Source organism: Vipera berus (genome assembly GCF_964194415.1).
Source record: "Vipera berus genome assembly, chromosome: W".
In the NCBI taxonomy this organism is placed as follows: domain Eukaryota; kingdom Metazoa; phylum Chordata; class Lepidosauria; order Squamata; family Viperidae; genus Vipera; species Vipera berus.
In genome coordinates, this window is record NC_138210.1 from 52,760,161 (window position 1) to 52,772,004 (window position 11,844).

Below are 11,844 nucleotides of genomic sequence, written 5' to 3' on the forward strand. Positions count from 1 at the left end.
AGTCCCCAAAAATTTCTAGGAAGGAAACTGGAAAACAGGACAATGTTAACAATTCGGGAAAGGTTTTGAAATAAAATCACTGGATTGCCAGACTGTGCGGGTTAATACGTGAATGCTGCTTTTGTTTTATCCACGATCAAGGAAAGCAGAAAAGTATTAGCTCCGAGGAGGGGGTTCATCTTAACCGAACAGCCCTGTCGTCAAAACGTCAACAAGGCAGGCGGTTATTAAAACGAAAATCCTGAGGACGCTGGACTCCTTGCTCTAGATCAGACCCATGGGTTCATGCAGCAGGCAGGCCAAGTAACAGGAGATGACCCAGGCCCTCCTCACTTGCTCTTCCATATGCTGAGGGTGAACCAGGCGCAGGAAACAGAAGCCGAGAGCCTTGTCTGTCAGGCTACGCAAACTCAGTACCTGCCTCTTGGCAGCCTCTTGCTGAGCCGTCAGCTCCACGGCTCCCGCCTGCAGGAACGGAGGCAGTGAGGGCAACTCCCGGCTCTTTCCTGCGCCGAAGGTGAGGAAGCCGCTAGGCGCGGCCAGAGCTTGCCCATGGATTGAATAGTGGGCCCGAGGACTCCGGCAGCCACCTCGTTTGCCTCGCGTCGTTCCTTGGGCTTCGAAAAAAAGCTCTGCGCAGTCCAGAGCCACCAACACAACGTCGTGATGTCGAAGTTGCTGTTGTGGCTTGAAGGCATCTATGTAGCGCTGGCTGAAGGCGACGGGAACCTGCCAGTGGTGAGAAATACTCATTTGCTGTAGGCCCACAGACAATATAGGCATCTAATGACGGTTAGCAACAGGAGGCAATAGTTGGGATTCAACTAATAAGTCTAGCATCCTGTTCCCGCAATGGTGAAGCAAATGCTTTTGGGGGTGTGGTGGGGAACATAAGCAGGTAGCATAAGGCTACCCCTCCTATTTGTGTCCCCCAGAATGGGTGTTAAGCGGGCCACATAAACCCTTTTTTTTGCTGCCGCACCCTAAAAATTAATCCAGTGTTTTCCAAACTCGGCAACTTTTAAGACATGTGGACTTTGACTCTTTTTAACAGTTGAATTAAATTCAATAGTTGAAGCCCACACATCTCAAAAGTGCCAAGTTTGAAAAAACACTGATTTACTTTGATAAAGGGAGAAATGAACATACGGGAGTAATACATTTAATTAAAAGTTTGCTTTGGCCCTGCTTATTTCTTGGATATATATATAGTCCTTGGTTAAGCCAAGGCTTAGTGTACCTGGATCAGATGCAACCAAATAGTGGCAACTTTGCGAGCGATAGTGGATCATTAGTATGATTTGCGAATAGGAAAACTGTTCACAATTGGAATGAGATTTTGTCTTCACCCAATGTCTGTCCCAACTGCTGAGATGAGAGTCTTGTCGTCTGTCCTTTCTCAGTATAAATGCTTCTGGATAAATACGATGGAGACCGTGAACCAGGATAAAATGTTTGCTGTCCAGGAAAATATTCAGCGACGTTCAGAAAGTCACAGACTGACTTTCTGCGAAGACGTTATTGGGGAAGGTCTTGTTTTTATTTTGAAGGATCAAAGGAGGTTTGGAAAACTGGGGACATAAATGCATAAAAGAGTCCAGGCAAAGGGTTTAACTCATTAAAATCAATAGAAAAAGGTTTGTGGCAATTTAGTATATTTCATTAATTTTAAATGATAAAAGGTAAAGGTTCCCCCCCCACAGGCGTGCTAGTCGTTTCCGACTCTAGGGGCCGGTGCTCATCTCCGTTTCAAAGCCGAAGAGCCAGCGCTTGTCCGAGGACGTCTCCGTGGTCATGTGGCCGGCATGACTAGACGCCAAAGGCACACGGAACGCTGTTACCTTCCCTCCGTAGTGGTCCCTATTTTTCTACTTGCATTTTTACGTGCTTTCGAACTGCTAGGTTGGCAGAAGCTGGGACGAGTAACAGGCGCTCACTCTGTTACGCGGCACTCGGGATTCGACCCGCCAAACTGCCGATCTTCTGATCGACAAGCTCAGCATCCTAACCCACTGAGCCACAGCATCCCTTAATTTTAAAAGATACTCCAATGTAATTCCTGATTTGAGGCACCGTACAGATCAAACAGGAGAGCCAGTTTGAAGCAGTGGTTAAGCCACCGGATAAGAAACAAAGAGACTGGGAGTTCTAGTACCCAAGTTTTGGCTTGGGTACTAAGCCAGCTGGGTGACCTTGGGCCAGTCACTCATTCTCAGCCCGAGGAAGCTGGCAAGGGCAAAACACTTCTGGAAAAACTTTGACCAGAAAACTGCAAGGTCTTATCCAGGCAGTTGCCAGGAGTGAAAAACTGACTCAAAGGCACACACACAAACACAGATCAAACGAGAAACAATTTTTTTATTCATAATTCCAGGAGTGGGAGCATGAGGCAGCCTAAGGTTTGATCTTACAAGGAAAATACACAATAGATCTATATATGGGGTTGGGTTAAGTATGCTTTATAGCCTGATCCACTAGGGGGCACTGTATACTTAAAGTAATCCCTGCTCTCGTCATCCAGCTGCCCTGAAGCAAATAAAGCTTTGAGAGCTAAATGCAATTCTTAACCTCAGCTCACCTTCCATTACTGTTTCCCTCCCCCCCCCACACACACATTTATTCCTTGAATAAGCTTTTTTTTTTAATCGGGGAGCCGGAACAAGCGATTACCAGCTACCCCCCTTTGCAAAAATTATGCTTCCGAAATCTCTTGATAGCGATTCCGCACGGAAAGGAGCAAGCCGCAGCCACCCCTCTCCATGTGCTACTCACAGCAGAAGCCCTTTTTTGAATAAGCTTTTTTTTAATGGGATAAACTTCAACTCCCAGAATTCCCCAGCCATCCACGCTAGCTGGGGAATTTGGGGAGTTGAAGTCCACCGATCTTAGAAGTTGCCACGGTTGGAGAAATCTGCTTCAGAAACTGTCAGAGGAAAAATTAAAAGACCATCATATAGGAAAAAAACAACAACAGTTTTTGAAGGTGCACATAAAACAAATAATCCAAGTGCCATTTTAAGGATAGACTGTGGGTTGAGAGAAATGCAGATAAATACAATAAGCAGCCCCTGAGGAAGACTGAAATCATTTTTTCCCTGTACCGCTTCAGTTATCTGAACAGTTCCCATCATGTTCGGCTATGAGACCTTAGCTCAGTGATGGCGTACCTTTTAGAGACCGAGTGCCCAAACTGCAACCCCAAACCCACTTATGTATTGTCGGGTGCCAGGTGGGCGTGGCCCATTGGGTGGGCGTGGCTGCGGTGGTAACGGCAGACTGGGTGGGACTAAAAAGTTCAACTAATCAATTCCAACTTTGTGAGATCTCCCCCCCCCCCGCGAGAAGTTGAAATTGATTGAACCTTTTTTTTTTTTTTGCACATGGTGGCGGATGCTTCAAGCAAAAAGGTTTTATAAAACCCAGCTGAAAGCCTAGGACTGGGGCGAGGGCAGCCGTGCCACCACAGCCTTAGCTCAAGAAGCTTAGGACAGCTCATCTGGACTGGGATGAGGCAGGAAAGGAAAGAGAGAGAAGGAAAAAGAACAGCCACTCACTCACCTGTCGTAGTTTCTGTTCCATCAGCTCTGTCCAGCTCAGCCAGTAGCGGGAGGCTGTGGATTCAGAGATACGGAAGCGAAAAGCCAGATCTTGAAGAAGGAGCCCCAAGCGCAAGCGGACAAGCACCAAGAAGAGCTGGTTCTCGGGACTGAGGGCGCAGGGAGGACCATTCTCCAGACTCTCCCCCTCCTGGAGGAAGTCCAAGAAGGCCTTGAGGCGAGGGTATCCACCAAAGCCTGTGTAGAACCTCAACCACTTGCCGTGAGCCTTGACACCCTCCAGGGAGAAGACTTCACCTTGCGCTCGGACCTCAAGCTGCCCCCTCACTTGCTTGCTCAGCGAGAGGACGGTGGCATGGTTGGCATCCTGCTCCGCCTGCAAACGTTGCCCCCCAGGCTCCAGCTGGTACCGCCGGCAGCCCAGGTTCTGCTTCCCAGCTTTGAGTTGAGAAACATGGCCTTCAAGATCAGCGAGAACCTCACCTTCCTTGGCCTCTGCTTTTTCCTGGAAACAAAAGCCATACTGCCAGGGGGGCTTTTTTTTTCTCTCCTCACCATCCCACGGTTGGTATATTAACAGGCAGGGCTGGCCCTTACCTGAAGTTCCCGACACTGGAGTTCCTGGTCCTCTACAGTTTTCCGCAGGCTGAGGAGGAGCTCGCTCTGGTGGGACACAGTGTCCTTCAGTTTCCTCACCAGGTTCTTCAGAGCCGCTGCTTCCTCAGGGATGCAATACAGAGCATGATCGTGGAGAGCTGTCCGTTCCAATAGGCTGGGCTGGTGGTGGAGAGGCTGGCTGCCACAGTTTGTCCCCTCAGCTGCTACGGTCTGGTCCCCAAGACACGGGGCAGCTTCTGCTATGGACAGGTGGGGTTCCAAGGACTTAAAACCAGGGGTCCTCAAGCGTGGCCACTTCTAAGACTTGTGGACTTCAACTCCCAGAATTCCCCAGCCAGCATGGCTGTCTGGGGAATTCTGGGAGCTGAAGTCCACAAGTCTTAGAAGTGGCCACGTTTGAGGACCCCTGACTTACTGTCACACTGATGGCCCAGGACCTGAGCATCTCTCGGGATCTTGGGCAAACTCCGGGAGATGGTGGAGGACAGGGAGGCCCTGCCGTGCTCTGGTCCACGGGGTTGCAAAGAGTCAACTCAACTTAGCAACTGAACGCTGCCACCGCTACCTACAAATCCGCTGACATCCATCTCAATTACTAGCACAGGTAGCCCTTGAGTTGCAACCATTCATTTGGCAACTATTCAAAGTTATACCAGCATTGAAAAAAAGCGACTCACGATTGGTCCTCACCCTTAACACAGCAGTCCCAGCATCCTCTCGGCCACCTGATCAAAACTCCGGCGCTTGGCAACAGGCATGTGTTTACGACTGTTGCAGGATCACGTGACCGCCATTTGCGACCTTCCCAGCTGGCTTCCGGCAAGCAAAATCAACGGGGGGGGGGGGGGGGGGAAACCGGATTCCCTGAATGACGGCACGAGTCACTTCACAGTTACAAGTAGTCCTCAACTTTACAACAATTCATTTAGTGACCGTTCTAAGTTACGCCGGCACTGGAAAAAGTGAGCTTGACGGTTCATACTGATGACGGTTGCAGTGTGTCCCGGGGTCACGTGATCATCTTTTGCGACCTTCTGACAAGCAAAGTCAATGGGGAAGCCAGATTCAATTAACAACTGCGTTACTAATTTAACAAATGCAGTGATTCACTTAACAAAATGGCAAGAAAAGACATAAAAAGGGGGCAACACTCACTTAACAAAGGTCTCACTTAACAACATAAATTCTGGTCCCAATTGTGATTGTAAGTCGAGGACTTAACTATGCTATAGCGGGGAACTGTTTACACAATACGGTTCTTTTTGAGAATTATAGAGCTGAAGTGTTGAATTGGGACAAGGCAGAATCAAGAATGACAAAAAGCTATTTTCTCAAAGGCTTGACTTGGGTAAACATTATTAGGATAACCCTGCTTACCATAACTAGCCAGGCCCATTTTAGTCTAGTGTAGTGTTAATTTCCTATGTCACATAATGCCAGAAAATTGGATTAAAATGAGTAAGCACATGATGAAACTCACTCTCACCTTCAGAAATTGTGAAAATAAGACAAAGGAAGCATCCCTGCTTTGATATATATGCCACTCTGAGCTCTCAGGGGAAAAAAAGAATTTAAATGCATCCATTAATAATAAAAAAACAAGCCAGCTTGTTGTGACGTTTCTCAGTCAGATGAATGCTAAATTGCTGGAGGGAAGAAATAAACCTCTTTGAAACTCTATCCAAATGCATACGCGGTGAGCCATTGAGATCTTAGTGTACCATTTCCCAAATAACTCGTACTCTGTTCTTTTTAATTAACTAAAGCCCGTTATTTATACATCACTTCTAGAACTCTTTAAGAAATCTTAGGTGAAGGTTTTCTTTTAAAAAAAATGCTTAGGCCACTTAAGATTTATGATAAGGGTTGCACCTGAGCTTTTTTTATTGTGTTCCAGTATTTGCTTGATTTTTGTTATGTGGTTAAAAAAAGTAAAATAAATGTTATCTGTTTTTAATTGGTATTCTCCATAAATTTCTGTTTGATATCAGCAGGGTAGGAAGTTTGTTAAATCAGTTATGTTTCCCGGAGCAGGTAATTCTGCTGCATTCTGCAATGGGAGTGATGAATGTTATTTATTGGCTGGTAACCAATCTTCAGCAGCTGGTTTTGCAGCAGATGTGCAGAGAAATGAAATTTTGAGATGCACAAAGTTCTTGCTCAAAGCTTAGAGAAGGGAGTGAAAGCGGGAAGAACAGAGCTACCTTTCACAATTTGCGTCTTCAGAAGCCTTGGGCTCCAGTTCTCGTTGTCTCCCACTTGATGGCTCTGCTGGCTGATTTTAAAACATTGAAATCCGCTAGATTGAAATCCGCTGTGATGTCCCGTTGCCTGGAGGCGGTTCGGGTCTGGATGGGGAGGAACAGACTTCAACTCAACCCTGACAAGACTGAGTGGCTGTGCATCCCGGCATCCCGGGACATTCAAAATGTTCCATCTCTTTCTATGGGGGGTGAGCTCTTACCCCCCGTGGATAGGGCTCGCAACTTGGGAGTCCTCCTAGATTCACGGCTTACCCTGGAAGATCATATAGTGGCCGTGACTAGGGGGGCTTTCGCCCAGGTTCGCCTGGTGCGCCAGTTGCGGCCCTATCTGAACCGGGATGCCCTGTGTACGGTCACTCATGCGCTCGTGACCTCTCGCCTTGACTACTGTAATGCTCTCTACATGGGGCTTCCCTTGAAGACCACTCGGAGGCTCCAACTGGTACAGAATGCGGCCGCGAGAGTTGTCTTGGGAGTTTCCCGATACTCCCATGTTACACCTTTGCTCCGCGAGCTGCATTGGTTACCAGTTGTCTTTCGGGTGAGGTTCAAGGTTTTGGTTACGATCTTTAAGTCCCTACATGGCATGGGTCCGGGATACCTCAGGGACCACCTGCTGCCGGCATCAACTCCCCTCCGCCCTGTGCGTTCCCACAGAGAGGGCCTCCTCAGGGTGCCGCCAGTCAGGGAATGCCGACTGGTGGCCCCCAGGGGGAGGGCCTTCTCTGTGGGCGCTCCGGCATTATGGAACCAACTGCCGGTGGAGCTCCGGATGGCATCAGACCTCCGAACTTTCCGTCGGGGCCTGAAGACCCACCTGTTTGAAATAGCTGGTCTGGCCTGACGGGGGATTATGGGTTTTTACTGTTGTTTTAAATTTGTATTACTGTTTTAACTGGGCATGGGTTTAATCTTTTTTAATTTTTGTACTGTCTTTTTTTTTTTATATATGCCCTGTGAACCGCCCTGAGTCCCTACCAAGGAGAAGGGCGGTATATAAATCAAATAAAACTGAAACTGAAACTGAAACTAGATTGGCAGGGCACTGTGATGGGGTGGCCTGAAATAGAGGATGAGGGAAGAGAGTGCCAGAAAAAGGTAGGTTTTTTGGGGGGGGGGGGACAGCTTAATTTTTGTTCTTCGGATACAACTGGAATCCAGTTGCTTTCCTTTTGTCTTATTTCTGGAGGATCAACAAAATCAAGGTCAGGGGTGGGCAACTATGGCCCCTTTATGATCTATGGACTTCAACTCCCAGAATTCCTCAGTCAGGCCACAGTTGCCCACCCCTGATCAAGATGGAGCCACAACTCTGTAATCAAAGCCATTTGATTATATGGTTGCGGCTGCCATGTTAAATTTTTGGATGGATAGATTCCTCAGGCATGTCAAACTTGTGACGTCACATGATGTCTCGTAACCTTCCCCCCATTGCCGGCAATGGGGTGGGTGCGGTTTTGACGTGACACATCTGGCCCGGGGGCCGGCAGTTTGACACGCCTGCTCTAGATCCATCCAATCATGCTAATCCTGTGATCTTTTAATCTCTGCCCCCCTAGGTAAAGATAGCAGAAGGAACAGGTGCTCCAGTTTGTGCACCCCTTAACATATAAGTCAGGGCTCTTCAAACTTGGCCCTTTTATGACTTGTGGACTTCAACTCCCAGAATTCCTCAGCCAGCGTTGCAAATGTTGTAAATACGTGCCAATTGCAAAACACCCAAATTTTGATTTATGTGACCATTGGGATGCTGCAATGGTCATTAGTGCGTGGACTGGTTGTAAATCACTTTTCAGTGTCCTTGTAACTTCGAATGGTTGCTAAATGAACGGATGAAAGGTGAATATCTGTCACATGAATTTCAGAGCAGACTATAAATATCTCATCTTACTTGTCGTAAGATCTACACCTGATATTTGGCTATGTGCAATACACCGTGGTGCATTTGTTTGAGGCTTAGCGTTATGCTTTTACCCTGCCAATTGTGGTTTATTCAATATGCCATGGTTAAACTCAACATTTTATGTAAACCAGGTCAGGATAGGGACTGTAATCCATTCTCTGATCATGGAGCTGGCTCGGAAGCTGCTGCTTAGGCAGAGTGTGGCAGCAAATATGTGATGCTTCCCATTCTTTAGGCCAGTGGTCTTCAAACTTGACCCTTTTATGACTTGTGGACTTCAACTCACAGAATTCTTCAGCCAGGCATGCTGACTGAGGAATTCTGGGAGTTGAAGCCCACAAGTCATAAAAGGGCCACATTTGAAGACCCCTCACATTAGTTCTATGAAAACTACAGTAGTTCCCTAGGTGCTTCTGCTAGGCTTTTAATAGTAATTATGTTCAGAGCCTTAATACCTGACACATGTATACATATGTTGCTGAACTAGAAACTGGGGGCCATGGGTTCTAATCCTCCCTTAGAGATCAAAGCTGGCTGAGAGACTTTGGGCTAATCACTCCCTCTCAGGTCAACCCTGAGAACTAGTAGTTAAGGCCCTAGGCTAGATTGTGAGTTCAAGTTCTGCCTTAGCCATGAAAGATGTCTGGGTGACTTTGGGCTAGTCATTCTCCCTCAGCCCAACCCATCTCTCAGGATTGTTGTGGAAAAAATTGAAGGAGGAAGGTATACTGAATATGTTCATCCCCTCGAGTTATTTGTAAAAATAATAAAGGTGGCATACCAATAAATGTATAAACCCACCTCATAGGATTGTTGTGGAGAAGAGAGGTGGTGGGAGCATTTTGTATACAATACCGATAGTCCTCAACTTATGACCACAACTGAACCCCAAATTTCTGTTGTTAAGCAAAACATTTAAGTAAGTTTTGCCCCGTTTCATGACCTTTCTTGCCAGTTGTTAAATGAATCACTGCAGTCGTAGTCAGTAACATGGCTGTTAAGTGAATCTGGCTTCCCCATTGACTTTGCTTGTCAGAAGATCACAAAAGATGATCACATGGCCCCGAGACACTGCAACTGTTATAAATATAAGCCAGTTACCAAGCATCCGAATTTTGATCAGGTGACCATGGGGATGCTGCAACTGTCATAACTGTGAAAAACGGTCACAAGAGCCATGGTGGTGCAATGGCTGAAATACAGTACTGCAGGCTAACTCACCACTCACTCCAGGAGTTCGATTCTGAGCTGCTCAAGGTTGACTCAGCTTTCCATCTTTCGGAGGTCGATAAAGTGACCCAGATATTTCAGGGCAATATGCTGGCTTAGAGAAAGATAGCTGTAAAGCGGTATATAAGTCTAAGTCCTATTGCTATTGCTATAATCATTTTTTCACTGCCATTGTAACTTTGAATGGTCATTAAATGGACTGCTGTGAACTGAGGACTACCTGTAAGGGTGGGAATTGTAAGTGCCAGAGATTCTCACAGTAATCAAATCTGAAGGTTTGCAGAAAAGGGCTGCAAGGGTGTCCCATGTTAGAAGAAACAGGTGGGTACAAGCTGTGTCACCCTAATTTGGGAATCCTCCTTTCCTAGATGCTAGACGGGCATTGCCATGGCTGCCCTTTCAGTGCCAGTTAATGATTTGGCTTTTCATTCTGTTTTTGAGACTTAAGTGTCCAGGGCCTGAAAAAGCCTCTCTCTCCTTTGTATGTTTCAATCGGCATCACTGTGGTTATTATTCTGTGTGTTTAAAGTAAGTTATAATTGATCTTAATCTTTTTCACGAGATGCGAACTGACACTAGACCCCCCCACCCTAGCTAGGCCATAAATATTTTAAACGAAAAAATAAAATCAATGAGGATGGAAAAAACAGAACGTGTGGCTCCCAGAGAACCTTGGCAGATCAAAGTAGCTCAGGGATAGGAACGTTGGCCAAGCCTCTTGCCCAATGTTTCACAACCTTGGCAACTTGCAGATGTGTGGACCTCAACTCCCAGAATTCCCCAGCCAGCCATCTTCAAGTTGCAAAGCTCAAGAAACACTGTTCCTGCTTATTATTTCTTGCATAACTGTGCAAAAAAGATCAGAGGAGATACCAAAGCCATCTTGCAGCTCACAGTTCAGCTTTTTCTTCTTCCTTCTAGGCGAAGAGGATCTGGTAGACACCTTCATCTCTGGCCCAGAGTGTGCGTCACAACTGCAGGGTGTATCTGAGGGCACCTGGGGGATTCAGATATGAATTAAGAGTTAGATAGCACTAATCTGTCAGGTGGCAAAATTGCTCTAATGCTCAAGGTAACTTTGGATTTTGTGAATGGCTACTGTCAATTATCACGGTCGGAATGGGCTCCATTTTATTCCCTATTCCCACCTCCCACCACAGATCAAGGTGTTTAATATACACCTCTCTCTCATCCCAAGATGTCACGCCTCTGATGAAGAGGACTTGTATGGTAATAGATACATTGGTAATTTTTTTTAAGTGTCACAATTTTCTACCTCTCTCTTTGCAATTGCTTAATCTAGCTCACGTCCCGAGGAGTTGCTCTGAGAATCGGGCGGGTTATAAACCGAATACAAACGGCAGCAACTTCGAAAGATTCACAGGATCAACCAGTCTTCTCTCATCTGTGGCTGGACCACGACTTCAGTAACTGGCTAAGACTCGTGGGAAAATATAGTTAATGCATCAGGAGGGCCTTCTTATAAGGGAGACGATTGTGTTTAGAGAACTACAAACCCGATCACTGATGCAAAGGAAAAGACGAAAAAAAAATGCTTGGGGTTGTAAATATGAAACGGCATGCCTAGAGCGTGCTAGGACCCCATGCGCTCTTTGCCCATAAATACCTGCGAGAAAATGCGGCTGCTGCTGCTCTCCAATGGCTCCCGCAATTTCGTTTCCGATCCAAAATGGCGACAGACGTGAAACTGCCCTATCTCTTTTGGTGGCACGGTTAAAGTTGGAGCGGGTTGCAGCCGAGGTTCCCACAACCAAGATGGGGGATTGCGCTTGAAAGCCTTGAAACCGGAGGAATGTGGTAGGCGTTCCGCCAGAAGTCGGGTCCTAGTTGCTGCATATAAATACTTTTCCTTCAACAAGATCTGGAAGAAAGTCATAGTGGATAAAAACGCGTTTTAAAGTCAGCAGTTCTACTTTTCTTCCAGTATTGTAACAGAAAGGGACGGCATCGTTACGGCTAATATGTATATATATTTGCAAAGAATATTTGGCGGGGGGGCGGGAGAAGAATATTGATGCAATCTAACAGTACAATGTTTACATATGTCTCAAATAAAATTGTATGTCCGAAGTCACTTACTATTCATTAAAAGATGTTCAAAAGTCCTACTAACTGACGTTTTTCAAATTTCACACAGTTGAGGGAAAGAAAGAAGTAGACAGTTTACAAGGTAATAATATGTGAAAGCTTAAATGAGTGTTGTTTAGACAATCGAAAGTAATAATAAAAGGATACTAAAAAAACCTGAACC

At 46.3% G+C, this 11,844-nt stretch overlaps 1 protein-coding gene across 1 annotated transcript; it reads right to left on the minus strand.

Annotated features, from left to right (window-relative positions):
• Positions 1–204: 204 nt before the first annotated feature.
• Positions 205–11,469, minus strand: LOC308676290 (uncharacterized protein; the record flags this gene model as incomplete). The annotated part of the gene is made up of 5 exons (XM_081342103.1): positions 205–729; positions 3,559–4,062; positions 4,155–4,411; positions 10,446–10,569; positions 11,200–11,469. The coding sequence occupies 5 exons, from the start codon at positions 11,467–11,469 to the stop codon at positions 265–267; spliced, it is 1,620 nt and encodes a 539-aa protein (XP_081198229.1). The 3' UTR covers positions 205–264.
• Positions 11,470–11,844: the final 375 nt, after the last annotated feature.